At 48.9% G+C, this 27,506-nt stretch overlaps 1 protein-coding gene across 14 annotated transcripts in view; it reads right to left on the bottom strand.

The window, feature by feature from the left end:
• The window catches only part of PLEKHA7 (pleckstrin homology domain containing A7), a 229,981-nt gene extending 202,998 nt beyond the window's left edge, over nt 1–26,983 (bottom strand). For 7 of the 14 annotated variants that reach the window (XR_002341556.1, XM_021083280.1, XM_021083283.1 and 4 more), the window contains exons 1-3: nt 26,676–26,982; nt 26,483–26,559; nt 26,337–26,394 (exon numbers count right to left, since the gene is read on the bottom strand). Coding sequence is in view for 11 of the 14 variants with exons in the window: in XM_021083280.1 (XP_020938939.1) it covers nt 26,337–26,394; nt 26,483–26,559; nt 26,676–26,761 (221 nt within the window). In the remaining 3 variants the exon portion in view is untranslated. Of the gene's footprint in view, nt 1–26,048; nt 26,183–26,336; nt 26,395–26,482; nt 26,560–26,675 lie in introns of those variants that run through there. The other 7 variants (XR_002341555.1, XR_002341557.1, XM_021083278.1 and 4 more) reach the window with 2 other exon arrangements.

Raw genomic sequence — 27,506 nt, 5'->3', positions numbered from 1 at the left:
CTCCCTTCTCAACACCAGTCTCTCCTTCTGCCTCCTCCACTCAAGGGCCATAAAGCAGGGGACTCTTTTATTTATCCTTAGTGATGGGGAATTCACTTTACCACAACATATTTCAGAAGGCTCTGCACAAACCTGGAACCAGCTCTCTAAAGCACCTGCATCTAACAGGTCCTCCATCACCGCTGGGTGATGTTTCCTAGGCACAGTTCAGACAGCCAAGCTCCTTGAAATTGGTTATATTCCTGGTGGCCAGAGCTGCATTGTTAATATCCAGTGTTTGAACACTCTTCTCCTTAATTAAGCATTTTCTCACTACTTTAATGAAAGGCCAACAGAGAAGGGGCTCTCTTTTACAGAGAGAGCAAATTCACTGTCAAGGTAAGGGGTTGAGCCAGGATTCAAACTCAGGCCTTCTAACTCTGATTCTAAGCCTGTGTTTGCCCCACCACAAGCAATCCTGGAGTCTGCTGAACTTCAGGGTTTTTTGTTTTGTTTTGCTTTGCATTTTTAGGGCCGCACCCGAGGCATATGGAGGTTCCCAGGCGAGGGGTCAAATCAGAGCTACAGCCTCATTCTTACACCACAGGCACAGCAACACAGGATCCGAGCCACATCTATGAACTACACCACAGTTCACGGCCTACTGAGCGAGGCCAGGGACTGAACCTGCAACATCATGGTTACTCGTCAGATTCGTTTCCTCTGCGCCGCAACAGGAACTCCCTGGAGTCTGCTGAGGAGAAAGGAAACAATCTAAACCCTTCCCTTCTGAACCCCCTGCCGGGACCTATACCCAGAGCAGCAGCAGCAAAGCCACATTCAGGGGCTCTGGGCAGAGGAATCATAGAAGGTATTTACTCCATACTCTCCAATGCGCCTGATTACCTCTGGTGACCGTATTTCACTACATCCTGAGATATTTTAGAAGGTTCTGTTATAAACCTGGAGCCAAAACCCTCTCTCTGTAGCTTTCCCAGGGAACAAAATTCTTCTATGTGACAGCCCTTCAGATATTTGCAGCCAGCCCTCATTTCCCTGTGGGTTTCCTCTTCCCCACATGAAACACCCCCAATTCCTGTAGCTGTTCTTCAGGAGACAAGATTTCTGATGCCATCACAGTCAGCACTGCAGAAGGGCTTCATCTAGTCACATCCCTCTTAAAAGGATGATCCCAGAAGGGACCCCAATATTCCATCTACGATCTCCTCCGAGCAGCATAGCACATCGCTTCCTGTATTAGGAACACTATGCTTCCATTCACGCAGGCTAAAACAAAATTAGCAACCTGGCTGGTCAGATCATCCTGCTGACTCCTATGGCGACGGTGATCAACAAACCCCTTTGCCCAGAGCTGCATCTCCCAGAGGACCCTGGCTGTGCTGGGGCATAGACAAAACTCGTTCCCCTCAGCTGCACAGGGCAGAAGGCACAGGAACTTTGGAGTCAGACCTGGGGTGGAACCCTGGTCCTGCCACTTATTTATGGAGGGACCCAGATGAATTACCTTCTCCAAGTTTCAATTTCCTCAGCTACAAAATGGGGGAACATTTTTACCTCAGCAGGCTGATTTTAGGAATAAAATAAGATAAAGTACATAAGCACCTGGCCCAGAACAAGAGTTTGCCCAAGGTCAAGTAACTCGTTGGGTTGGGATAAGAGTCAAACCAAGTCTGCCAACCCAAAGCTTTGTGGCCTTAGGCACCACACTCCAGCCCCACCCTGTTTTCTTTGTCCCAAAACAGTCCTTTCATGCTTAATGTCCTCCACGGTTTGTCTTTCTCCCTGTACTGCACTATGAATTCCTTGACAACATCCTTGTCTTTGTAGCCCCGGACTCTGGCATGGTGCCACCTGTTACAGAGTAGGAGCTAATAAATGTTGATGAACAAATGACTCTTTGAACACGTTAATTAAACAGATATCAAGAAGACGGGCCTTTCCTCAATAGCTCCAATCCCACCAGCAGGGACTGGGTAGCAAGCAGCATTTATTTCACAAGGGCTTGAAGGTACTGACTCATGCCAGCATGACCCACTCCCCGCCCTAGAGCAGGGAAGCCCATTTCATTTGTTCCCATTCTCTCCTCAGGCTTCTCCTCTACCCAGGATATAACAAAGTTCTGCCTAACCTACCAACCACAAAATCTCCAAGACTGGTGGGGTTTGCTCTAAGCTGCTCCTGGAGCCAGGCTAGGCTGTGTGTACTCACAGGAGCATTGTCTGGGATGGTCCCTAGTGTCCCCGAGATGCACAGGTCCTATGTGGGGGAAGGATGGAGGGTTTCTCCAGCCCCTGATTTCTGGGGCTTCAGTAAAAGCACTTTCTCCTTATTCTCCAGTAATTAATAATGGGGGGGAGCACCTGTTTGTATTCAATGAGCTGTCTCAAACCAACCAAGCCACACTTGATAGAGCAGTCTTGTCTTCTGCGGTACTGCCTGATACCACACTACCCCTGTGACTCAAATACTAATAGTACAGCCTAGTTGTGAGTTCCCCTTTAGAGCCTTTCCCAGTTATTCCCAAGGCTTTGGAGTCAGTGAGAGCCCTGATTACATCACTTCTGAGGCTTAATTTACTCATCCATCAGAGGAGCACTTAATTATCAACCTCAATTTTGGCTGTTTAAGGTCTTCTGCCGGCGTTCAGTAGATGTTCTGTAAGAATCATTCTATATGTAAACTTTTTTTTTTTTTTTATGTGTTTGTGGGAGAAGGTGAGTGCCACATCTTACTTCTCCACCATCCTCAAATGCTGGAGAGAGCATAGACAAAAGGAAACCCTCCTACACTATTGGTGGGAAGTAAACTGGTACAACCACTATGGAAAACAGTATGGAGGTTCCTCAGAAAACTAAATATAGAACTACCATATGATCCAGCAATCCCTCTCTTGGACATATATCTGGACAAACTTTCCTTGAAAAAGACACATGCATCCGTATGTTCACTGCAGCACTATTCACAGTAGCCCAGACATGGAAACAACCTGTCCATCAACAGATGAATGGATTAAGATATGGTACATACACACAACGGAATACTATTCAGCCATAAAAAAGAACAAAATAATGCCATTTGCAGCAACATAGATGGAAGGAGAGACTCTCACACCAAGTGAAGTCAGAAAGAGAAAGACAAATACCATATCATACCACTTAAATCTGGAATCTAATATATGGCACAAATGAACCTATCTACAGAAAGGAAACAAACTCATGGACCTGGAGAATAGGTTTGTGGTTGCCAAAGGGGAGGGGGAGAGAGTGGGATGGACTGGGAATTTGGAGTTAGTAGATGCAAACTATTGCATTTGGAGTGGATAAACAATGAGATCCTGCTGTATAGCATAGGGAACTCTATCTAGTCACTTGTGAGGAAACATGATGGAGGATAATGTGAGAAAAAGAATGTATATATATGTATGACTGAGTCACTTTGCTGTACAGCAGAAATTGACAGGACATTGGAAGTCAACTATAATCAAAAAGATAAAAATCTTAAAAAAAAAATCAGCAACCTCAAGGTTCAAATATGGTTAAGAGTGAGATAACTACATAACCATTGTGGTCATGTGCTACACACAACAGGTGTTCATTCAACCATGGTTTCCTCCCTTTCAGTCTATTACATCCTGAGCCCTGAATCACACTGCTATCTTAGGCATGGCTCAGCTCCAACTCTGCAGGGAGAACCTCCGGAGATGGACAGCACCTCCTCTGGCCACAAGTATGTGTATGGCTTTGAGAAATTCAACGGGCATTCGAATACTCCCAATGGTTAGCTGGTAAAGCAACCCATTTTAATTCGCTGTGGCCATTGTGGACAGGCATGATAAAAAATGTCTATTTTCAGAGTTCCCATGGTGGCGCAGTGGTTAATGAATCCAACTAGGAACCATGAGGTTGAGGGTTCGATCCCTGGCCTTGCTCAGTGGGTTAAGGATCCGGCGTTGCCGTGAGCTATGGTGTAGGTTGCAGACGTGGCTCAGATCCCACGTTGCTGTGGCTCTGGCGTAGGCCGGTGGCTACAGCTCTAATTAAACCCCTAGCCTAGGAACCTCCATATGCCGCAGGAACGGCCCTAAAAAAGACAAAAAAAAAAAAAAAGTCTACTTTCAGATAATTCCCCAGAAGGGGTGATCTGAAGCCAGCATTGAGGTAAATATGGATGCCAGGTGGTCCCCACACTGGAAAAGAGTCTTTGGGGACACCTGAGCCAGAGCACCCAAGGCCCATGCCTCTCAGGCCAGGGAGGCACCACTCAGTAGTTGATGGGCTTCTCAGGCAGAGTCCCAAAAAGAGGCTATCACTGAGTTCACTGAACCATTTAATAAATTCATTCCACAATTATTTTCTTTCACCACACACACACACACACACACACACACACACACACACACACACAGAGTAATCATGTTAAGTGATGCATGTGTTAACTAGCTTGATTCTGGTGATCATTTCACAGGCATATGTATATCAAAACATCAAGTAGTACAGCTTAAATTTTACAATTTTCATTTGTCAAGCATTCTTCAATCAAGCTAAAAAAAATATTTTCTGAACACCTACTTGTTCCAACCACTATTCTAGGCACCAGAGGTACATACAGCCTTGAACAAAACAGGCACTATTCTGTGTCATCATGGATGTTAAATTCTAGTGGGAGACAAAAAATTAAAGCTGGAGTTCCCACCATGGCGCAGCGGAAACAAATCTGACTAGGAACCATGAGGTTGAGGGTTCGATCCCTGGCTTTGCTCAGTGGGTTAAGGAGCCAGCATTGCCTTGAGCTGTGGTGTAGGTCACAGACATGGCTCAGCTCTGGTATTGCTGTGGCTGAGGTGTAGGCTGGAATGTTTTCCTTCAGATATTATGGCTTACTGCTCCCTCACTTTCTTCAGGCAGGTCTCTGTTCAGCTGTCACCCTTTCAAAGCAGCCTTTCTTGACCCTCTCCCGCAACACAATCTAATTCCTTAATTCTCCTTTCTGTTTGTTTAGAATTCTCAATTCAACCCAGACATACTATAATTTTAATTTAATTTATTTTTTTATTATTTTTTTTAGGGCTGCACCTTCAGCATATTAACATTTATTTCCAGGCTAAGGGTTGAATTGAAGCTACAGCTGCTGGCCTATGCCACAGCCACAGCAATGCAAGATCTGAACTGCACCTTCGACTTATACTACAGCTCAAACCAATGCGAGATATTCAACCCACTGAAAAAGGCCAGGGATTGAACCCGCATCCTCATGGATACTAGTTGGGTTTGTTATTGCTGAGCCACAATGGGAACTCTGATCCAGTAGATTTTAAAAGTTCCCTGGAAATGTATCTGATGCTAGGTAGTCCTAGGCATCACCAGCTGCTTGTACTGGAGAGACCAAAAGACAAATTGAATTTGGTCTCCCGAGCCCCAGCCTGGACATACAAGTGTGGAAGGTGCATCCCTGCAGAACTGCAGGGAAGAAGCCATGTGACTTTGTCTATGTGCCACGGAGGTGGAGATGCTGTCACCTGGCCAGGAGGGGCCTCTCCCGGCAGAACTCACCGCTACTCCCACCTCTCCTCAAATCCCACTCCCATCCCCTCCCTCGCCTCTCAAGAGTAAAGAGCTCCTGGCTTTATAAGGTGGAAGCAGAACTCCTTCTCAAGGAAGCCCCCATGAGGCACCTGGGGACCTGGGTCCAAGTTCAGCTTCTGCCCTCACTGTATGACTTCAGGTAAGCCATTTGCGTCTGGGTCTCAGTTCCATGTGTGTAAATGAGATTCATAATACATAAGCTGGGGGGTTCTTGCAAAATTTAAATGAATTAATATATGCATCATGCTATGCAAAAGCTGGCTTAGAATCACAATACACCAGCCAGTTGTGTGACCTTGGACTTAATGGGCTCCCTGGGCCTCAGTGTTCTCATCTATGAAATGAGGGGAATGACAGCTTTTAGGGCTACTATGAGGACCAAAGCAAATAATCTATGAAGTGCCAGTCATAGAAAAGCACCTCGGAGTTCCCGTCGTGGCGCAGTGGTTAACGAATCCGACTAGGAACCATGAGGTTGCGGGTTCGGTCCCTGCCCTTGCTCAGTGGGTTAACCATCTGGCGTTGCCGTGAGCTGTGGTGTAGGTTGCAGACGCGGCTGGGATCCCCGTTGCTGTGGCTCTGGCGTAGGCCGGTGGCTACAGCTCCGATTCGACCCCTAGCCTGGGAACCTCCATATGCCGCGGGAGCGGCCCAAGAAATAGCAACAACAACAACAACAAAAAAGACAAAAAAGAGAAAAAAGAAAAGCACCTCAATGGCTGTGAAATCCCCTCCAGGCCTCTATGTGACATCTGATCTGAATCCTCCTCTATGTCATCATCTCGCCACCTTTCCCACCTGCCAGCCACGGGAGGAAGGAGAGGCATCAAGAAGACCCTTGGCTCACACTCTCCCTTCCTGACACATTCCCACCAGGCTCAGTACCAGGAGCCCACTCCTGCAGGCTCGAAGTTCCCGGCAATTTCACTTTTCTTTTTTCTTTTTAGGGCCACACCCGTGGCATACGGAGATTCCCAGGCCAGGGGTCAAATCAGAGCTACACCTACTGGCCTACACCACAGCCATGACAGACCCCAAGCCACGTCTGTAACCTATACCACAGCTCATGGCAACACCGGATCCTTAACCCACTGATCGAACCCACAACCTCATGGTTCCTAGTCGGATTCATTTTCACTGTGCCACAATGGGAACTCCCTCCCAGAAATTTTAAGTGTCCTCAGACTCCAATTCACCTGAAACAGCCAGCACCTGTGGTCACTCACGGCAGCTTCTGCTCTCCCAGTTCTGGGACCTCCCAGGGCTGTTCAAATGAAAGGCCAGTGGGCACACAGTAGGTGCTCAAGAAGTGGCAGTCATGTGATTACAGTAACAAGCCTGAGGCACCCTCCTGACTCAGGATTTCAGACCAGAAAACATCACGAGGGGCCATGGTTAGATGGTTCCACCTCACATATCTGCAAACAGCATTTCCACACAATTTCTATCACAGCCACAACCTCAGTTAAAGTTTAAAAGTCCTGAGCAAGGACCTTCAGCAGATCCTGCATATAAATTATCAGCCTCAGAAATAAGTCCCAAAGGCCTCAGAGAAATCAGAAAGGGCCAAAGAAAAATAAGACAGAGGACCTAAGAGAAAAGGGGAAAATCTTCTCCATAGTTTCTTTTCTACTATCTCTGGCATTTAAGAAAGTTGGGAGGGATCAGGAACATGGGCGTGTAAGGGTGCTACTGTCCATCGGATAATTGAATCTATAAGGAATTATGATACTCTGTGGAGAACAAAGCCGAAGTAGAATTTTTCCTCAACGTCTTCTTCAATTGGAATTGCTTAAATACATAGGTTCCATTAACCTGAATCCATTAACCTATTTTCATTCTCTGATTTCTCTTACCCTCAGCCCCTGTACCCTCCCTAGAAGACACTGGCCTGGGAACCAGACTTCCTGCCTCAGTGGGGTGTGGCTGAAGTCACCTGGTGACAGGACTTCTGCACATGGCCAGGGCTGAGGAGGGATGAAAGGTAAGGAGGGTGAGGCTGCCCTGGGCAACTGCCCCTTAGAAGGCTGGAGCAAGAGTGAGTGTGGCTCTTGCACTTCCAGGGGGTCAGGTTTTAACTGGGTCACCCCTTGGACACTCACACCACCACCCACTCTTTATCTCTGTCTCTTTCTATTTTAAGGCAGAAGCTCTGCCAGGTAGTGGTGTGGGTTACCCAGCTTCTCCTCTGGCGACCAAGCTCTCACCTGCCAGGTGGGATCTCTCACAGGCTTCAACCTACTTTCTCCAGCCTCACCTCTTTGGCTTTTTTTTTTTTTTTTTAGGGCCAATACCTACAGCATATGAAAGTTCCCAGGCCAGGGGTTGAATTGCATCTGCAGCTGCTGGCCTATACCACAGTCACAGCAATGCTGGATCTGAGTCAAATTTGCAACCTACACCACAGCTCACGGCAACGCCAGATCCTTAATCCACGGAACAAGACCAGGGATTGAACCTGCATCCTCATGAGCACATCCTCTTAATCCACTGACCTACAACAGGAACTCCCAACCCTACCTCTCTGGACTCCTGAGCTGGTGTCTGGGAATGACCAGCGCACCCCCCACACCCCACCTTTGTCCCCCACAATCATGGCGGCAGTGAGAGGTGGGCCTCACAGCCCTAAGTAAACCCAGATCCTTAGGATGAGGCCCCAACTCTTCTGAGCATCCCTTTCTGCAGTCTCCTTCCTCTCTAAACATCCTAGAATGTCACATTCTCACACAGCTCTGCCCACGCTGCTTCCTCTCCCTTGAACATCCAAACTCTCTTTCATCATCCAACAAATCCCTGCTTGTTTTTCAAGGTCCAACTCAGGCTCCCTTCACTCCCACGCCCCTAGAAAGTCTCCCCTGGCCACCCCTCTCTGCCCCACCTATCCCTGTGGAATCATCTGCACAGCATCTTCTACTTATTGACAGGTCTGTGTTTCCGCCAGAAAACAAGCTCGGGCTCCTTGAGGACACCAGTAGCACTTTGAATGCCTACCATGTACCACATGGTTTCTGGGAGCCAGTGATACAGCAGTGAACACACAACAGACAAAATGCCTGCCTTCATGGAGCTCATTTTCTGGTGCTAATAACAGACAACACTCAGTAATGAGATCCTGCTGTGTAGCACTGGGAAATATATCCAGTCCTTTATGATGGAGCATGATGGGGACAATGTGAGAAAAAAATAATAATTTAAAATAAAAAATGAAATATAAAAAAATAATGGGCAATACTTAAGAGTAAATTCAAGACTTTTCTGAGTACTTTACATTAATTTATTTGATCTCCACCACTGTTATTATTATCATGCTCATTTTACAAAGAAAGAAATGAGGCTCCATATTACACAATTAGCTCAGGATCCACAGGCTAGTAAGTGGTAAGGCTGAGATTCAAATCCACCCAGTCCTATGCTAGACCATGCTTCCAACCACTGGGCCATTCTGCTTCTCAGAACTGTTTTGTCTACTCTGCTTTACAAAGCATTTTAGTAGCCACAGTGCCACAGTGCCCAGGCCAGTGTGTGGCACACTGAGAGCTCAGTAAAAGTCTGTTAAAGGTAGGGACCCCTCCCCAATGATGAATGCTGGTTCCCCTGCCTGGGGCGACCACTCCTTCTCTCATCCCCACCCAATCCAGTTCACAAGACCCCTCAAGATTTCCGTGACTCATCCGGCTCCAGAATAGTCTCCTAGATGCTCCTCTCCATGCTGTACCTGCACTACTCACCTGACACTTAATCACACATTACCTGGCCATGCTATCACCTGAAGCTGTGGGGATATCTTACTTCCAGCTCCTTGGGCTCCACGATATCCCCCAACAAATATGGTGCCAGGCACACAGCAAAAATAGACACAGAAATAATAAACTAAATCTTGCCTCCCCTCTTCATTTTTCCATTATCACCAAAGTGATTTTTCCCCTTGCCCGGGAAAACAAGTCCAGCCGGGCTCAGATCAGACACAAATTTTGCTGCAATTATATCCAAATTGCCTAAACTCATTAAGCTGTACTAGCTAAGGTCAAAACGAGGGGGCAACTGTGGTTAAAACAGCAGGTAGGAGTTCCCGTCGTGGCGCAGTGGTTAACGAATCCAACTAGGAACCATGAGGTTGCGGGTTCGGTCCCTGCCCTTGCTCAGTGGGTTAAGGATCCGGCGTTGCCGTGAGCTGTGGTGTAGGTTGCAGACGTGGCTCGGATCTTGCGTTGCTGTGGCTCTGGCGTAGGCCGGCGGCTACAGCTCCAATTCAACCCCTAGCCTGGGAACCTCCATATGCCACTGGAGCAGCCCAAGAAATGGCAAAAAGACAAAAAATAAATAAAAAATAAAATAAAATAGGAAAGCTATATAAAAAAATAAATAAATAAAAAAAAACAGCAGGTAGGAGTTTCCATTGTGGTGCAGTGGAAAGGAATCCGACTAGTATCCATGAGGATGCATGCTGGATCCCTGGCCTTGCTCAGTGGGTTAAAGATCTGGAGGCCATGAGCTGTGGTGTAGGTCACAGATGTGGCTTGGATCCCAAGTTGCTGTGGCTGTAGTGTAGGCTGGCAGCTGTAGCTCCAATTCGACCCCAGCTTGGGAACTTCATATGCCTTGGGTGCAGCCCTAAAAAAGCAAAAAACAAACAAACAAACAAACAAAAAACCCCACAAAAAAACAAAAACAAAGGGAGAGTTGGCCATTTTAATTCTTGGGCAAAACACATCAGGATGGTTGGTCAGTGCCCTCTATTAGAAAATGCCCATAACTCTCAACCTGAGTTGGACAGTATCCATGGGCAGCGTCTGTGAATACTGGAAGACTAGAGTCCCTACAGGAGGTATGGCAAGGAATCACTCAAAGACACTCGGACCAAAGCAGCTGTTACAGTAAAAAGACAAAATATGCAATGTTAAAGGCAATACTTGCTAAAATTTATTGAACTGTACGATGTTCTGGGGGCTGAGTACTTCACAGGTATTATTCTCATGTAATTACTACAAAGTCCCAGAGGGCAGATGCCAGCATTTGCCTCATTTTATTTAGAGGTTACAGCGCCCCAGGCTGTAACAACACGGGACTCTTAACCCTGTATGCCAGAACAGAACTCCTAGAGGTTAAATAAAAGGAATAAAATGATGTGGCCACAAAGTTGTGCTGCCTGTGTGCTCACCCACAACCCCACAGCTGCTCTATCCAAAGTCTGGAGTGGAACAGCTGAACTGTGTGTCAGCCTGAGGCTAGATGTTAGCACTTAACATTCAGGGAGGTGGTCCCTCTACCTACCCCACCTGCTAACAAAACTCCAGGGCTGGGTGGGAAATAGGCCTGAGGCCACATCCAGATTCAGTAAGGTTCAGAGGGAAGGTTGGGACTGGGGGGTTAGGACACATCAATCTGCAGGAAGCAGGGGAGCTACCCGGCCCCTTCCTTCCTCACATCACACAAGCATGGGCTGGATGTGGCTCTATTAGAACCCAGGGAGACTCCCCAGCCAGGAGGCTCTGAGCCAAGGACATGTCTGCTCCCTCCCCCAGGTGCCAGTGCTCTCATCACCACCCCCTCACAATACCCTGAGGCACTACAGGGATGGAAAAACCAGCCAGCTTCTCCCTGCTTTAGCCCACAGATGGCTTCCCTCTCTTTCCCACCTGGAAGGTCCAAGGATTAGGACCAGAGCAATACCTGAGGCTACAGGAAAGCACTAGATGTGAGGTTTTTGTGCTCCCTTCAGAAGGCCGAACGTTTGCACTATGAAGAGGAGATGATTTTCAAAATCTTTCCACTTCGGGTGGGACTAGGGGGCAGTGTCCATCCCTGAAAGGAGTCAAGTTCAAAGTAAAGGCTTTTGGTTAAAGGATCTGTCTCCTCTCCCAGACCCTATGTTCCTGCCAGATAGGGGAGAAGGAGCAGCTCAGGGAGCAGGGAAACCTAACCAGCCAATGGGTGTCCTCTGTCACTTGCACTCTGGACAGGGAAAGATGGTGAGGACCTGGGGGCCAGACTCAGCCAGTCTCTGAGCTCCGGACAAATCTGTGAGAGCCATTTCCAGGTGCATTCTCTCTTGGAGGGACCACTGCAAAGTCCAGGGGTTCTCTCCAATAGGATGTACGTGTGTCGGGGCAGGAGGGGTGACAGTTCCTACCAGGCCAGCCAGGGCTCCATCCAAAAGCTGACACAACAGAAGGCTTCACACAGTTGGCTCCCAATGAGTCCTGAACCAAAAGCTCGGGCCGCATCCTCACCTCTCTCCGCAGCTACAGTCCCCAGTGACTTGTGTGAAGCTAGAGCTTTTCCCTAAAACAAACTGAAGCCAGTCACCACAGCACAGCCCACCACAGAGTGTGACAGAGACAAGCCAGGCAGGGCAGAAAGGGACTGCAAGGACCCCAATGAAAGACTCCTGGGGTTGACCCCAGAGCTGCCACCTAACACCTGTGCTGCAAATTCTATAACCTCCCTCATCTATAAAGTGAGGATAATAGGACCTGCCTCAAAGGGTTAATGCGAGCATTAAGTGAGCCCATGTCTGTAAAGCCCCTAGAACAGAGCACACGATGTGCACTAGATAAACATTTGTAAAACTAACAAATAAATAAGGACTCCACAAAAGCAACTGGCTTCTCAATGTGACAGTTCCCCTCCCCTGGCGCTCAGCTTATTGCACCTCAAAACCAAGCAAAATTCAACAGAGGACTTAAAGAAAAAAAAATTTCTCACACCTTCCCACAAACTCAAGGAGGTCATCCAGCACCAACCAGGTCCTCCCTGCGCCAAGGAGCAGCCTCGAAAGGCCCAGCAAGATCCCTGCACAGCACGGTTATTGTATCTTAAATCACGGAGCTCCTCAGACATGTGGAGTTTTTGAAATAAAAAGAGTGTGCTTTGGATTCTAATTTAAATATCTATCTATTCACAGACCAGGAAGCCAGTCACTTTTCTCTCCCCCAAAGAATTAATATCCACCCCCCTGCCCCGAGTTTTAGAAACCATATGGTGCCAAATGCACCAACACATCTATGCATTTTCAGGTGCTGGGGGAGGGCAACTGAGCTCTCTCCAGCTCCCACCTACACACCAGGGCTAAAAAAATGTAATTATTCAAAGCCTCGGTAAATGGATGTAATTTCAGGTACCACCAGTTCCGTTTAGAAATGCATTAATGGGTACAGTGATTATAGATATTTAGCTTCACAGCATTCACGCGCCTATTTTTTTTAAAAGCCCCAGGTCAAAATACATTGAGAAAAAAAAAAAAAAAATCTTTCCAAACACTTTCATAGGCAGGGAAGGAAACCATATGTCCTCCCCAGGACCCTGACCACGGACTCTGTGTCCCTCCTCATCCCTGCGGCTTATGACCCCAGTTTACTCCTAACTCCAATCAACTCCCCTCGTATGCCTGCCAGCGTGGAGAGGGTCATGCCAAATGTCAAATCCACAGTCCCATGCCAATTTGGTTGAGCACCGACTCTGTGCCTGATGCTGTCCCCAGGGAGCCGGTGAGCCTTTCAAGGCCCTGAGTCACAATCCTGCCTGCCCTCCCCGCCCTTGCTCCCCCAGGAGCAGCTCAGGAAAACTGCCACAACAGATTCCTCTACGACTCATTCATCATCAGAACTGTCTGCCGGGACACATTTATTCTCCCACACAGAGGAAGCAGTCCCATTTCTCAACTTAATTTTGGCCTGCTAGTCTGCTCTCATTATCAATGTCAATCATTCGGAACAACCCACCCCTCACCCCGGCCCCTCCTCTGCCCTCAGGGGGAATCTCTAAGGGATCATGGGGTTCTTGAGATAAGAAATGCTAGCCCGTCCCCAGGCAGGCACAGTCCCCACTTAGTGGTCACCCAAAAGACCAGCCCCACTGTTAATCTAGGGGGCTGACAGCCTCTCGTCTGGGCAGAGAGGAGGGCAGCGCACTCCCAGCCTCCAGGAGGAAACCTGGCTCTCCAGGAGCTAACTAGAGCAGGCTGGGCAGTACAGACAGATGGACCCACTGACACTATCTGAAGGCCATCCAATAAATCCTGACAGATGTCCTCTCACTCACAAGGCCTGAGCACCTATTATATGCCAAACAGCATGCGAGGAGCTTCAGACAGGCCATCACATTTAATTCTCAAATAACTTTGGGAAGGAAAGGAGACCTGTCATCATTGCACAGATGGGAGCAACCTCCGAGACATTTTCATTTTCAGGGCTCATAAGCATCACCCACGGAGCTTGTAATAATGCTGATTCTCAGCCCAACCCCTAGAAGTTACAGCTTCTACTTCCTATCTACCCTCCCTGCGCCCTCATCAAGTGCTCTAATACAGATACCAGCGTTATTGCCTCCAAAACAAAGAGCTTAGATGCCCTGCCAGGCAGAGCAAACACTAACGCTTGGGAACCCTCCCCCTGGGGGTGGCTGCGGGGAATGGACGGGGAGGAAATCAAAACTGCCCATTTGGAAAACGTCGAACACAAGTACAAGAAACCTATTCATTTTCCCTCAAGTTGGACACAGCCACACAGGGCTTCGAGGAATCATTTCTTGATATTTAGCACCAACCATCTAGTGCCCAGCTTCCTTTTAAAGACAAATCTCAACAAGATTTGTACAAGAAGGACAATTTTCCCTCCAGCTAGCCTGATCTGAGACACACACCCCCCACCCACCCCCCAGAACAAGCTCCTCTGTTGATTGTGCCACATTTCACCATGGGAAGGGAGCCTCCTTTATAAGAGCAGCAATGACTAATAGTTAATTCTAGTTATACGGCAGGTAGTGTTCTAAGTTGGCAATACAGTCACTGTTCCCACTTTACAGATGAAGAAACATCTGAAGACACAGAGACGTTTAAGTGACCAGCCCAAGCTGGCAGCAGAGCCAAGGTTTCAACCCAGGCACTTGACTCCAGAATTTGTGTTTGTGACCCCCATGCAGCCCCACTCCTCAGTTAGGGAACTTCTATGTCTAAGCAAAATCCCCGATTGCATCACTCTCCTAAAGCCCAGCTACTAGGGAAGGGGAGTATCCAGGACTCAACTCAGCGCCAGCCTCTTCAGCATGCAGACAGGCACACACTACCCTCACCCCCAGCTCCTTCAAGTTTCCTCCACGGGCCTCTCCTGCCTCAGGCTGCCCATACTCTGCTCCACAGCTGCCTGGCCTGCTTCACACTCACCCTCTGAAGCTCCCTAGAGCTCCCTCCTCAGGCCACCAACCCCAGTCATTCACACTGAAACTGCCCAGTGTCCTTCTGGGCACTGCATTAACCTAAAACATTGCTGTTTCCACTCCTCCTGGGAAGGAGCTAGTCTCACGTCCCACCTCACCCAAGGGGAGGGAACACAGGTGACTGTGCAGCCAGGGCCCAAGTACAGGGCTGGAATGCCCTCTGCTTCCTTTGTCCCCTGAGGGCACTGCCCACCCCTCCCCTGCACTGATCCCAGGAAGCACAGGAGTAGCCAGCAGCCCCCGGGAGAGAAGGCATGCTAACTTCAAGCTGTCAGGCCTCAAGAGGGCAAGGGCTCTGCCTTGGCAGGAAAAGCCCCTGAAAAACCCTGAGAACACTGGCTGTGACGTTTGAAATGCTCTTCTGGCTGAACCTGAAAGAGACTGGCTGGCTCTAAGCAGGCTTAAGAGGCTCATCAGTCCCTAAGCTGTGGTCAGCTGACATCTGGGGGGAGGTCAGGGGATCTATTCCCCCAGAACACCAGGGACCCAACCTACAGCCCTGGGAACCATCCACCTCACCCATCACTCTTCTATCCTGTGGGGGGCAGGGTACTTTCTGAGGGTGGCCCAAGAGCCCAGAGCCCTTCTGCCTCAGGGTCATTAGGGATGATACAGAGGGACCAGTTTGGGGGAACAGACAATAAAGAGAGGATTCAGGACAGAGGAAGAGGTGATGGGAGTCAGAAGACACTTCATACCCTGGTAGAAACAGTACACAAATGTGTAGCCCAAGAGACCGAGGTTCAAGCCCCAGCTCCCCTACGGATGCTCTGCCTTGAAAAGACTTTTTTTTTTTGTCTTTTTGCTATTTCTTGGGCCGCTCCCGCGGCATATGGAGGTTCCCAGGCTAGGGGTCGAATTGGCGCTGTAGCCACTGGCCTATGCCAGAGCCACAGCAACGGGGGATCCGAGCCGCGTCTGCAACCTACACCACAGCTCACAGCAACGCCGGATTCTTAACCCACTGAGCAAGGGCAGGGACCGAACCCGCAACCTCATGGTTCCTAGTCGGATTCGTTAACCACTGCGCCACGACGGGAACTCCTGAAAAGACCTTTTAACCCTTCTTCCACCCCTCGCCCCCTACCTCAAATGCTAGATCTGTAAAATGAAGACAATAAAATAATAAAAATACCTGCTTCTAAAAGGAATGTATGTGTCTTTCAACTATCACGCAACCCAGAGATTATTCCTGTTGACATCTGTGGCCCAAGCAGCACCAGAGGCGCTTGCCCTACAGCAGACAGAGCCGATAACCAGGTGGCTGTCCAGATTAAGGGCTGGACATCTGTGCAGCCCTCTAAGTGCCCAGGAAACAGACAAACCAGGAGTCGTTTTCACACCTCATTACCCAGGGCTCTTGGTCCCAGGTCTGCAGCCTAGACAAGATACCAATGGCCTTGGGACAGTATAACCCTTGTTGGACAAGGTTATCTAGTGGGTTTTTTAAAACTGTATCTTTTTTTTAGTGTTGTTTTTTTTGGTTTTATTTTGTTTGATTTGTTTGTTCTTTGCTTTTTAGGGCCATGCCTGCAGCATATGAAGGTTCCCAGGCTAGGGGTCGAATGGGAGCTACGGCTGCCAACCTATGCCACAGACACAGCAATGTGGGATCCAAGCCACGTCTGGGACCTACACCACAGCTCATGGCAACCCCCGGATTCTTAACCCACTGAGAGAGGCCAGGGATCGAACCCGCAACCTCATGGCTCCTAGTCGTATTCATTTCCTCATGGATGATGGGTGGATTCGTTTGCACTGCGCCATGACGGGAACTCCCTTTTAGCGGTGTTTTTTAAATTAAGCTTTTTATTTGGAAAAATTTCAAATGAACTGAAAAGTTGCAAGAATACTACGAAGAATGTCCCAAATACTCCTCACCCAGACTTACCCATTGTTAACATTTAGCCCCATCTGCTCTATCGTCCATTCCCCTGAACATACACATGCATATTTTTTAGAGTTTTTCCTCAACCACTTAAAAGCAAACACCTTAATGGAGTTCCCATTGTGACACAGTGCAAACGAATCCAACTATTATCCACGAGGATGCAGGTTCGATCCCTGGCCTCGCTTAGTGGGTCAGGTATCCAGTGTTGCTTGAGCTGTGGTGTATGGGCTCTGGTGTGGGTCTCAGATGTGGCTTGGATCCCATGTTGCTGTGGCTGTGGCGTAGGCAGGTAGCTGCAGTTCCAATTCGACCCCTAGCCTAGGAACTTCCATATGCCGCAGGTGTGGCCCTATTTAAAAAAAAAAAAAAAAAGCAAATACCTTAAGAACATCTTTTTAACAACCCTAATGGTTCACTGGTCCAAACCAATTCCTGAGTTGAGTCCTATAGTTCACATGCTCTCAAGCCAGGCAACCCCAGTTCAAGGGCACCACACTTCCTGCAGCAGCAGAATACAACTGGGCCTCAGAAGTCACGTACATCTCCACCTCATCTCACTGTTGCATGATGTACAGAAGAGAGGCTCACATTTACTGGCACTTGTGACGAGCCAGACACTTGCTAAACCCTTTTCATCAATTCACATATTTCTCACATTTATCCTCATTTTACTGGTAAGGAAATGACGCTTAAAGGGAGTGGGTAAACTGCCAGGGTCAGGGAGCTATAAATGGAGGACTTGGAATTAGAATCTAAGGAATCAGGAGTTCCCTGGTGGCTCAGCAGGTTAAGCACCTGGCCTTGCCGCTGCTGTGGCTCGGTTTGACCCCCGGCCCTGGAGCTTCTGCATGCTGCAGGCACAGCCAAAAAAAAGCAAAAAACAAAAAATCTAAGAAATCAGATTCCAGAGCTCATGTACTTACTGCCTCCTTACACAGACTATTACCACATAACAACCCCTACACATTTTTCTGCATGATAAAGTTGCCCTCTCACGCTTCAGGCTTCAAGAAAAACTGACCCTGCTGCCAGGCCAGCATCCAGATGACCATGAGTAGGCTGGATTTGAAAGAGGTGTTCTGGCTCAACTCAGTCCAGGAAAAAGACAACCTGAAGTCACAACAGCTGCTAATGTCTTCCTGGAGGCCTATGGATCCCCCTTTGGAGACATTTGGCCCAGAGGCAATGGAAGGCCAACATGTGCTCTCCCCACTCTTCCCTGTCACCTAAGATTGACCAGGAAGTTGGCCCTCTGGGGGGTACAGGTTTATGAACCACAAAGCCACACACCAGTGCATGATGCATCCTGACAACGTTCTCATCCTAATGAAAGATATGGGAGAGGATTTTTTAATAAGTTAAATTGAGGATAAAGTCTACCTGAATTTCTGGACAAAACCATTCTGAGGATGTTTTCTGCCACCAGGTCTCCCAGGTAAGCTGGCCTTTACCCTCTTCTGTCATTGAGCTATGAAGGCATGAGAAGCCCTGGGCTGAAAGATGTCTACCCATTTCTCTGAATGCCAAAGAGACTGAGCTAACATAGCATAGACTTTAGGAAGTCACTTTATTCCTCTGAGCCCTACTGTTTGCTCGGGGATGGGGAGGGGGGAGACTTTTTTTGGCCACGCCTGCAGCATATGGAAGTTCCTGGGCCAAGGGTTGAATCCAAGCCCCAGTTGCGACCTGTGGCACTGCTGGATCCTTAACCCACTGCGCCTGGCCGGGGATCGAACCCATTCCTCAGCAGTGACCCAAGCCTCTGCAGAGACAATGCCGGATCCTTAACCCACTGCGTCACAACGGGAACTCCAAAAATGCCATAGCTGTTGAGCCTCCAAGTAGATAATATTCACAGAGCACTTCGTAAACAATAAAGCATTAACCCAAAACACTTCTCAGTTCAGAAAATTGAGAAGTAAATGTTTTGACAGTCCTTTAAAAACAACAAACAAAACCATATTCCTCCATGTTGAACCCTCTGCCAATGTTTACTTAAGACACCTGCTCGTTTGCTGAGATGCTGCTGTCTTACACTGAACAAAAAGACTCAAACCCATGCTCTTTTCTGAAGGCAGAGAAAACTAGACTAGGCACCTCACTAAATCACCAAATAGTTCACATCATGAAGTGCTTTCTTAAGAAGCTCCTTTTTTCCAACATCCTCAATCTAGGAAGCCCCAAATTTACTTCCATAAATATCAAGGGAATGATACCTACACCCACCCTCTTCACACACACAGCACTGCAAATTGAGAGTAACATCCTCACCACCCACCCGCGTCCTTCTCTGAAAAAAAGGGCCTTAAGAAGCTATTTGCCACCATTTGTCTTAAAGAGGTTTTCCAGATCTTTTCTAGGTTGGTTTTGAGACCGTGGCACAAATCATGGCTCTTAATCCTTCCCCCAGCTCTCTACACAACACCACTCTTGTTCCTTGTGCACAGACCCTAACATTTCAATCCATGAGCCAGTTTTCACCCTTGATAAAACAACCAGGAAATGAAACATAAAGTGTGGGATTATGCCAAGGCTTGCCAAGCTGGGAGAACCTTTTCTTAACCTTCAACAAGAGGTTTAAGAATTTCCCTTCTAAATAGAGGTAAGCTGCTAGTTTCCCAGAAATTCTTTGTGGAACTATTGCTTTCTGGTTTGAAAGAAAGTTGCTGGGACTGCTGTTCCCAGGAACACATCAAAAAGAAAGATGACAAATACTTGAATTAATAGTCTGGCATGCTACAAGACAAATTTCACCACCATAAAGTTCAACACTTGCCTGGAGAGGAATACGTAGCAGACAGCAGATTTTTTTCTAGGGGTGGCCTGGAAGACTGTCCCCTGGGTGATGGCTTAATTAAACCTCAAGGAGGTTCCTGGTGTCTCTGCAAGGAACTGGCATTGTCACAGCTGTGGCGCAGGTTTGATGTCTGGTCTGGGAGCTTCTCGTGCTGTCAGAGGACTGCCCACCCCCCCCAAAAAAAAAACCACCTCAAGAGGGTAGCTTCCTGGGCCATCCAGTATTCACAGGTCTCCTCTACACCTGGTGGCTACAACCAACTGGGGTCCCCACCTGGACATTGTGTCACCGCCCGTTCAGCCTTCACTCGCCAACTCCTCCTTTCTCTCTTTAATTTCAGACTGAATGATGAGTTTGTTAAATACAAAAGCACACACCCTAGATATTTAGTATTATTCCAGAAGGGCAACCCTTCTGAAGGAGGCTTAAAGCCTTGGTTCACATCTGGTCTCTACTCCCTATCTCTGTAGGATGGGTTCTTAACTGCCCATTCCCAGCCCACTGGAACCCCAAGCCCGACCCAGAACTGCTGGTCCTCACTTCTGTCCAGGGGAACCTGAGCACCTGCAATCTCCCTATGCTGTCTCAAAGTGGGACATGGTCGTGGTGATTCATCTATGAGGTCAATGCCCTGATGTTTGCCTTTAAAATTTTATATTCCGGAGTTCCCTTCATGGCGCAGTGGTTAACGAATCCGACTAGGAACCATGAGGTTGCGGGTTCGGTCCCTGCCCTTGTTCAGTGGGTTAACGATCTGGCGTTGCTGTGAGCTGTGGTGTAGGTTGCAGACGCGGCTCGGATCCAGCGTTGCTGTGGCTCTGGCATAGGCCGGTGGCTGCAGCTCCGATTCAACCCCTAGCCTGGGAACCTCCATATGCCGCGGGAGCGGCCCAAGAAATAGCAAAAAATAAAATAAAATAAAAAAATAAAATTTTATATTCCACAATATAGAAATGAACTATAAGATTGATGCTAATAATTTAACTTTTTAAAACTTAGAATGACATTAAATAGCAAATAGAAATGCCATAGAGGTTGAGGGAAAGGCTACAGAAGAAAGGAAAGAGTTTTATATTTTAATACTTTTAAGGACACTTTTCTCCAGCTTTTTGAACAAGTGGCCCTGTACTTTCATTTTGCATAAGGTACTGCAAATCATGTAGCCAGTCCTGCCCCAAGACCTGCCGCAGTACAAACAGCTGGGGAAGGAAAATCAGCCTTACTCTGAGCCTCAGCAATGTCTTCCCCAGGAGCCTCACTGCCCTCACTTGGGGAAGGGCACCCACAAAGAGAATGACACCTACACAGGATGGCCCTAGAAGGCTCCAAAGCTAAAACTGAGGGACTTAAAGCTAGAAGAGACCTTGTAACATCAGCTGTTTCCCACCAGGACCCTGGAGCCAAGTCACAGCAGATACCAAGGCCTGGCAACCAGAAAGCAAGGGAAGCCTGGCCCAAAGGCCAACAGAAGTTCTGTTCTTCGGATGCAGAACATGAGATTATGAGGCGAAGAGGCCAAAGGAGGCCAGGTGCCTGCTCTGAGTGCTGTTCCTGACAGCAAGCAACGACATCCAAGAAGCCTGAGGTCCAGGCACCTGCCTTAACAGACAGGTGTGGTTCCTGGTTCACTTCCTTCACCTTGCCCGGTCTTCCCCTACACCTCTGATATACTTCAATACCAAATGCCAACTCAGTGCCAGTGCTGGGCTGGGCACCAAAGTCTCAGAGGAGCCAAGACCTCTCCTTTCTGCCATTCATACTCCTTATTGACTCAGGACCTATTCCAAGCCTGCTATAGAGAGAACCCAACCCAAAGGATTCCGTGAAACCCTAAAAACTAGCCCATTTTAACACTCCAGTTCCCAAGGCCTCTTCTAGAACTTTTTCCTCATGGGTTTTATGTTTGAAAAGGTTGTGTAGGAGTTCCCGTCATGGTGCAGTGGAAACGAATCCGACTAGGAACCATGAGGTTGCGGGTTCGATCCCTGGCCTCACTCAGTGGGTTAAGGATCCAGCATTGCCGTGAGCTGTGGTGTAGGTCGCAGAGGCAGCTCGGATTTGGCATTGCTGTGGCTGTGGTGTAGGTCGGCAATTGTAGCTCTGATTGGACCTTGGAACCTCCATATGCCATGGGTGCAGCCCTAAAAAGAGAAAAAGCCAAAAAAAAAAAAAAAAAAAGAAAGAAAAGGTTGTGTCTACCAACTGTTTTTACTAAGTAATAATTAATGTCCCTCATTTCTTACTAAGAGACATGCACCACCACCAGTCAGCATGGTGCCCTCCCAAGGCAACTCAATCCCCAGCAAAACAGAGAAGCGGTCTGGCCCCATGAGCTGTGGGCAGCCTGACAGAGAGCAATGGCACGTGGCACAAGGCTCCTTCAAATATGGATGCTGGCACTCACCTGTGACCTGGGGAAGGAGCCACCCCTGCTACCATGATAACCATATTAGAGAAGACCTATGGGCTAGTCCCAGCTCTAAAACTTCAGCCAAATCACTGAACCTTCATGAACTGGAATTTCATCATCTGCAAAACAGGATAATCCCTGCTCTGCTGCTTCTAGGGCCTGTTAGAAGGATCAAATAAGAAAAGGAAACAGAAAAAGCCGACTAACCTTTGCTGCCTGAATGCCCAGGATTATATGAGATTCCATGTTGGTAAAATGTGACTAGTAATAGTTTCCACCTCACCAAGTTGTTGTGAGATAATAGTTATGAAACAGTTCCTGGCATTTTTCAAGGACTCTAAAAGATGATGCTATATCATAATTGCTATTACCATTATTGCTGCTGCTGTCAATGACACTATTAGCACAATTACTATCTTAACTCACCACCTGGCCAAGAGAGTCATGGGGAAGTAAAGACGTTTTAGAGTGCAAGAAGTCTTCTTAGGGGATATGAGCATCACATAGTCTAGAGTTGGGAGGACCAGGAGTAGATTCTTTACATGCTTTGTCCTTGAGTTAATCCAAAATTGAACCAAAAGTGCAGCAATCAAAACTAAAATCTGGTAGTTCCACTGTGGCACAGCAGAAATGAATCCACTAGTATCCATGAGGACCCGGGTTCGATCCCTGGCTTCGCTCAGTGGGTTAAGGATCCGGCATTGCGTGAGCTGTGGTGTAGGTCGCAGATGTGGCTCAGACCTGGCGTAGGTGTGGTTGTGGGTATAGGCCAGCATCTACACCTCTGATTGGACCCCTAGCCTGGGAACTTCCATATGCTGTGGGTGCAGCTCTAAAACACACACACACACACACACACAAAACCCCTAAAATCTATCTGCCTTAGCCCAAGGTTTTCTGCTTCAAGAACTGAACTCTGGAAAGAATTCAAACATCTGCTAAATATCAGGAGCAACTGATGCATCCTGAAAATCTCACACAATTTTCTAGTCCAAGGTTCAACTGGGGAAAATAAAACCAGCTGTGCCAATTCTTTGTCCTTCTAACTGAGCCCTATTAGAGGAGGGTTAAAAAAAATTAATACTCAGAAATGCTCATAGCAAATCTAAGAAAGCAGACTAAAGCAAAACATTTTCTATGTGGGGGGAAAGTAACTGTTCTAATTACTCCCAAGCCGTTAAGTCTCTCAAGAAATTGTCACAGGAGCTAGTAAATACAATCAGCTGCCATAGGGTCACAGCTTCCCTATATGGCTCTCCTTTGAGGGTAGGGGACACTGTCACATTCTGCTTTCCCCTAGGCCTAGGAGGACTCAGCCAAGGCTTTGGGGATAGGGAGACAGGGCTTGCTGTAAGATGATCACCAGGGACTTGACACAGTTACCATGGAAGAGTCACCAAAGAACAGGAAGGTTGGGCAGTTGTGACCATGGCCTATAGAGTCCTAAACACTCCTCAAGTCCCCCAAACCCAAGACTTTGCCTGGTACCTCATGGAAAAGAAACCCTCAGACAGGAACACCCACCTCTCCCCTCACCAACCCTATCAACCTCTTTACATCAGCTCTGGCACTCAGCCCTTCCTCCCTACAAATGGATGAAATGCCCTGTTCCCGTCTGAGACCGGTGACACTTAAGCCCTGGATCCCTTCTCTCAGACCTTCTCAGAAACAACGCTCCAGTAATTGTCCCAACTCCTTCCTGCATCATCTATTTCTCTATCTCTACTGGATTATTCCATTCCAAACAAAACGTATTCTACAGTCTTCAATTTAAAAAAAAAAAAAAAAAAAAAAAAAAAGGCACACCTCCCCAGAACACACATCCTCTCCAGCTCCCAGCTAGTTCTTCAATTCCGCTTTGTAACAAAACTGCCTGAAAGTTATACCTATGTATACATCACCTATACCTACCAACTCCATTTCCTTACCCTATGTGTTTTCTTCCACCTACTCCACTCAGGATTGTCCTTTAGGCTTCTGGGACCCTTCACTCTCCTGGGTTTTCTCCTACCTTCTCAATCCAGAGAACTTTGCCAATCTCTAAATGCTGCTCTGTCCCAAGGCTTAGGTCAACTTTTCTTTTCTGTCTATACTCTCTTCCTAGATGACTGCATCCAATCCCATGGCCTTGAATAACACTTAAAACACCCAAATGTACCTTTCAGTCCCCTCTCTCCCCTGGGCTTACACGAATACATCTGACTAGTCAATATCTTCACATTTCAATGTAACATGGCAAAACAAGATCACATGCTCTCCCTCACCCCAAACCTGCTCCTCCCAGCCTTACCATCTCAATGATATAAGCACCATCCACTTAGGTGCTCAAGCCCCTAGAAGTCATCTCTGGCCTTTTTCTTTCTCCCACAGACTCTGTCCAAATCACCGAGCCCGAATCTGACCACTTCTCACCATCTCCAGTGCTACCACCCTCACTCAAGCCACCATTAGCTCTTGCCTGGACTATAGCAACAACCTCCTACTACCATCCCTACAGGTGCCCACCTATAGCCCACTCTGGAGCAGGTAGAGTGACTGTTCTAAAAACGCAAATCAAATTGCATCACTCCCTTCTTAAAACTGTCCAATGACTTCTCACCAGGCCCAGAATACAGTCTGAAAACTCCTTACCCTGGCTCACAAAGCCCTACATCATTCAGCTCTCTCTTGTCTATAACCTCTTCTCCTGCCACTTTCTCCCTTGTTCATATTCCAGACACATTGGCCTTTCTGCTGCTTGAACTGGAAGCTCTTAAAGCCCTAGCACTGGCAGTTTCTCTCTTCCAGAAATGCTTTGCCACCTCATCAACACAAGGATGGCTCTTTCTGTCATTCAAATTTTACTTTAAATATCACCTATTCAGAAACACCACCACTCACCTCCCATTCCAACTAAGCTACCCAGTTATTTATCATATCACCTTTAATTTTCTGCATAGTAGTTACCACTCTCTGACACTATTCCTGGTTTTTTTTTTTTTTTAACTTAGTTTTCTGCTTCCTCCTCTCTGCCACTCAACTGCAAGCTCCCTGAGGATCCAGACCAGTGCCTGTCTAATTCACTTGGGTAGTCCCAGCGACTAGACCAATGTGTGGTACTCAGGAGAAACTGAACATCATAACATCAATGGATGTAATTATGAGCCAGAGAGGCCCACTGACCAAGAGATGTGAGGTCCCAGCCAGCTCCCCAACTTCTCTCTCAAAGACAAATGTGAGGTAGGACAGCAGAGCCACAACCACAGAGTTAGTGCTCATTTCTATTCATCGCATCCATCAGGATTTCATCCATCTGCCGGAGCCCAAACGGGGGAGGGAGGCTCTGAGATTTTCTGGGGCACTGCAGCCTTGAATAGGCTGCTCCACCACTGACTAGCAGTATTTTCAAGTTGGTGAAGAAGCAATTATGACTCACAGGCCCCTCAAATACACCACCTTCCATCCATCCTTTGGCTACTTTATCCATTCAACAAGCAAACATTTACCAAGTGCCAACTCTGTGCCAGGCACTGGGGCAAAGGATCAAAAGCAGTTTCTGACCTCACGGAGTTGACCGGCGGCAAGCAGGCAGAGTGTAGCAGAGAAAAGCTGCAACACAGGTGCACACCCAAAGAGTGAAAGCAAGGACTATACTAGTGTCAGCGTCGGAACAGCGCCCTAACTTGCTGTCCTCAATTGCATGTCAACAAACGGAGGTCTAGGAGAACTGATGAGTGAGTGGGGCAACACTCCTGAGCCTCTGCAGAAAAACTACTGCTCGGCTAGCAGAGGCCAGAGAGATTGTCCCTTAAACAACAGCTAAAGAGAGGCAGAGTGTTCAAAGAATGTTACAGGCTGACCGGTTCCCCTCCCCACCCCCACCTCTCCCCCTCAGGCCCGCGCTTTGGAGGAGTGGGGGGCGGGGGGGGGCGGTTTAGACTCTCCTCCACCACCATCCAGAGAACGCGGCCCAAGAGAAACGACCCTAGACGAGAGACCCTTCGTCTCTTTCCCATCCCCTCCCCCAAACCCAGTTCCCGGACCAGGGTCTGAACTGCTACTTCTGCTCCCCCCCACCCCGGGCCATCACTGTCGGGGCATCAGCCAGGCTCAGCGCAGCGGGAGACCCTAACACGGAGGTGTATCCGGCCCCTCACACCGGGGTCGGAATCTCACCCAATCGCCGCGTCCAGGGCGCAGTTTGTAGCCCTGTCCTGGTAACAGGCTGGATTCCGGACCCCCTCCAAGGTCCCCCTCTGGAGATACTTCCGCCCACCCCACCCGGCCTCCCCCATGGAGCCCGCCACATAAACTCAGGCACAAAAAAACCTAGACGAGTGCGGCCGCCGCGCTGAGCGCGCCAACTCGCCCGGACCCCCGCGGGAGGAGGGGGGCGGGGGCGCGGCGGGAACCGACTCGGACCCCCTGCAGCACAGGTGCGAGCGCAGGGCCCCGGTCACTCACTCGATGAAGTAGCTGGCGCCCTCCTCCGTGAAGCCCTCCTCCCAGCCGCGGGGCAGATCTGAGAAAACGCAAGAAAAGTCCCGTCAAACTTGGGCCGCCCGGGCGCGCGCCTCCCGAGCGCCCCACCCCAGCGCCCAGGTGCCCACCTGAGCGGATCATGTGGCCTGAGTTGACGGGCTCCCCCGTGCGCGGGTGCAGCCAGGTCGTGCAGCGGAGCTGGTCACTGCGAGGAAAGAGGTGCACCTGTTAGCGCTGCCGCCGCTCCGGAGACGTCCGCCCGCCCCGGTACCCCTGCCCGGCCCGCGCCCCCGCCCGCGTCCCCGCTTTCCCGGGTCGCACTTGATGAAGAAGACGCGGCCGTCCCGGCACACGCCATAGGACCAGTGCTCAGGTAAAGCGTCCCGCCCGACCGCCGCCGCCGCCATATTCGCCGCGCACGGAGCCGCCGCGGCCGCTCCGGGGAGGGGGGAGGGGGCGGAGGCGGGGAGGGGGCGGTGCGGGCGGCGGCCCGGCGGGCTCGGCCTGCTGCGGCCCAGACGGCATCCCGCGGCGCTCCATCGCGACGCGGGCTCCTCCGGGCGCGGGTGCGCGGCCAGGGCTCGGGCGTGCGGAGTCCCCGCACCGCCGCCGAAGTTCGCCGCCGCACCCGCGTGCCTGAGCGCGGTCACCGCGGCCTTTGTCCCCGGGCCTTCCCCGCCCCCAGCCTGCCGCGCGCCCCTTGGCCCTTGAGGCCACAAGACTTGAGCAGGGCGGGGGCCGCTTTCAGGGCGCCCGCCAGGGGCAAACTCCTGAAACAGGGTGCTTCCAAAATGCGCGGGTAAACCCCGCCGGATCGCCCCACCACACAACTCTCCGGGAACTGTACTTCTTTCTGAACCGTGGAAACCCTCAACAGGTTACTTCCATATTCCGAGCCTGGTTTCTTCCTCTGTAAAATAAAGTTAGTAATAAATACTACACAGGATTGTTCTGTAGATTAAATGAAATAACAGGGGTGTAAATTGCTGGTCACTGACGCGTAGTACCAGCTCTCCTAATCCCAGGTCAGGCGTGATTTCATTTTCCCAAATTTGCAACTGGCTAATGAAGCAGAAGAGTGCAAGTCCTCCTGCGATACAACATAGGCCTGCAGGTACAGGGATCACAGCCTTCGGCCTTCAGTTCTTCTCA

The sequence above is a fragment of the Sus scrofa genome, chromosome 2 (assembly GCF_000003025.6).
Source record: "Sus scrofa isolate TJ Tabasco breed Duroc chromosome 2, Sscrofa11.1, whole genome shotgun sequence".
In the NCBI taxonomy this organism is placed as follows: domain Eukaryota; kingdom Metazoa; phylum Chordata; class Mammalia; order Artiodactyla; family Suidae; genus Sus; species Sus scrofa.
Note: the sequence above shows the minus strand (reverse complement) of the source record. Positions and strands in the feature narration are given on the sequence as shown.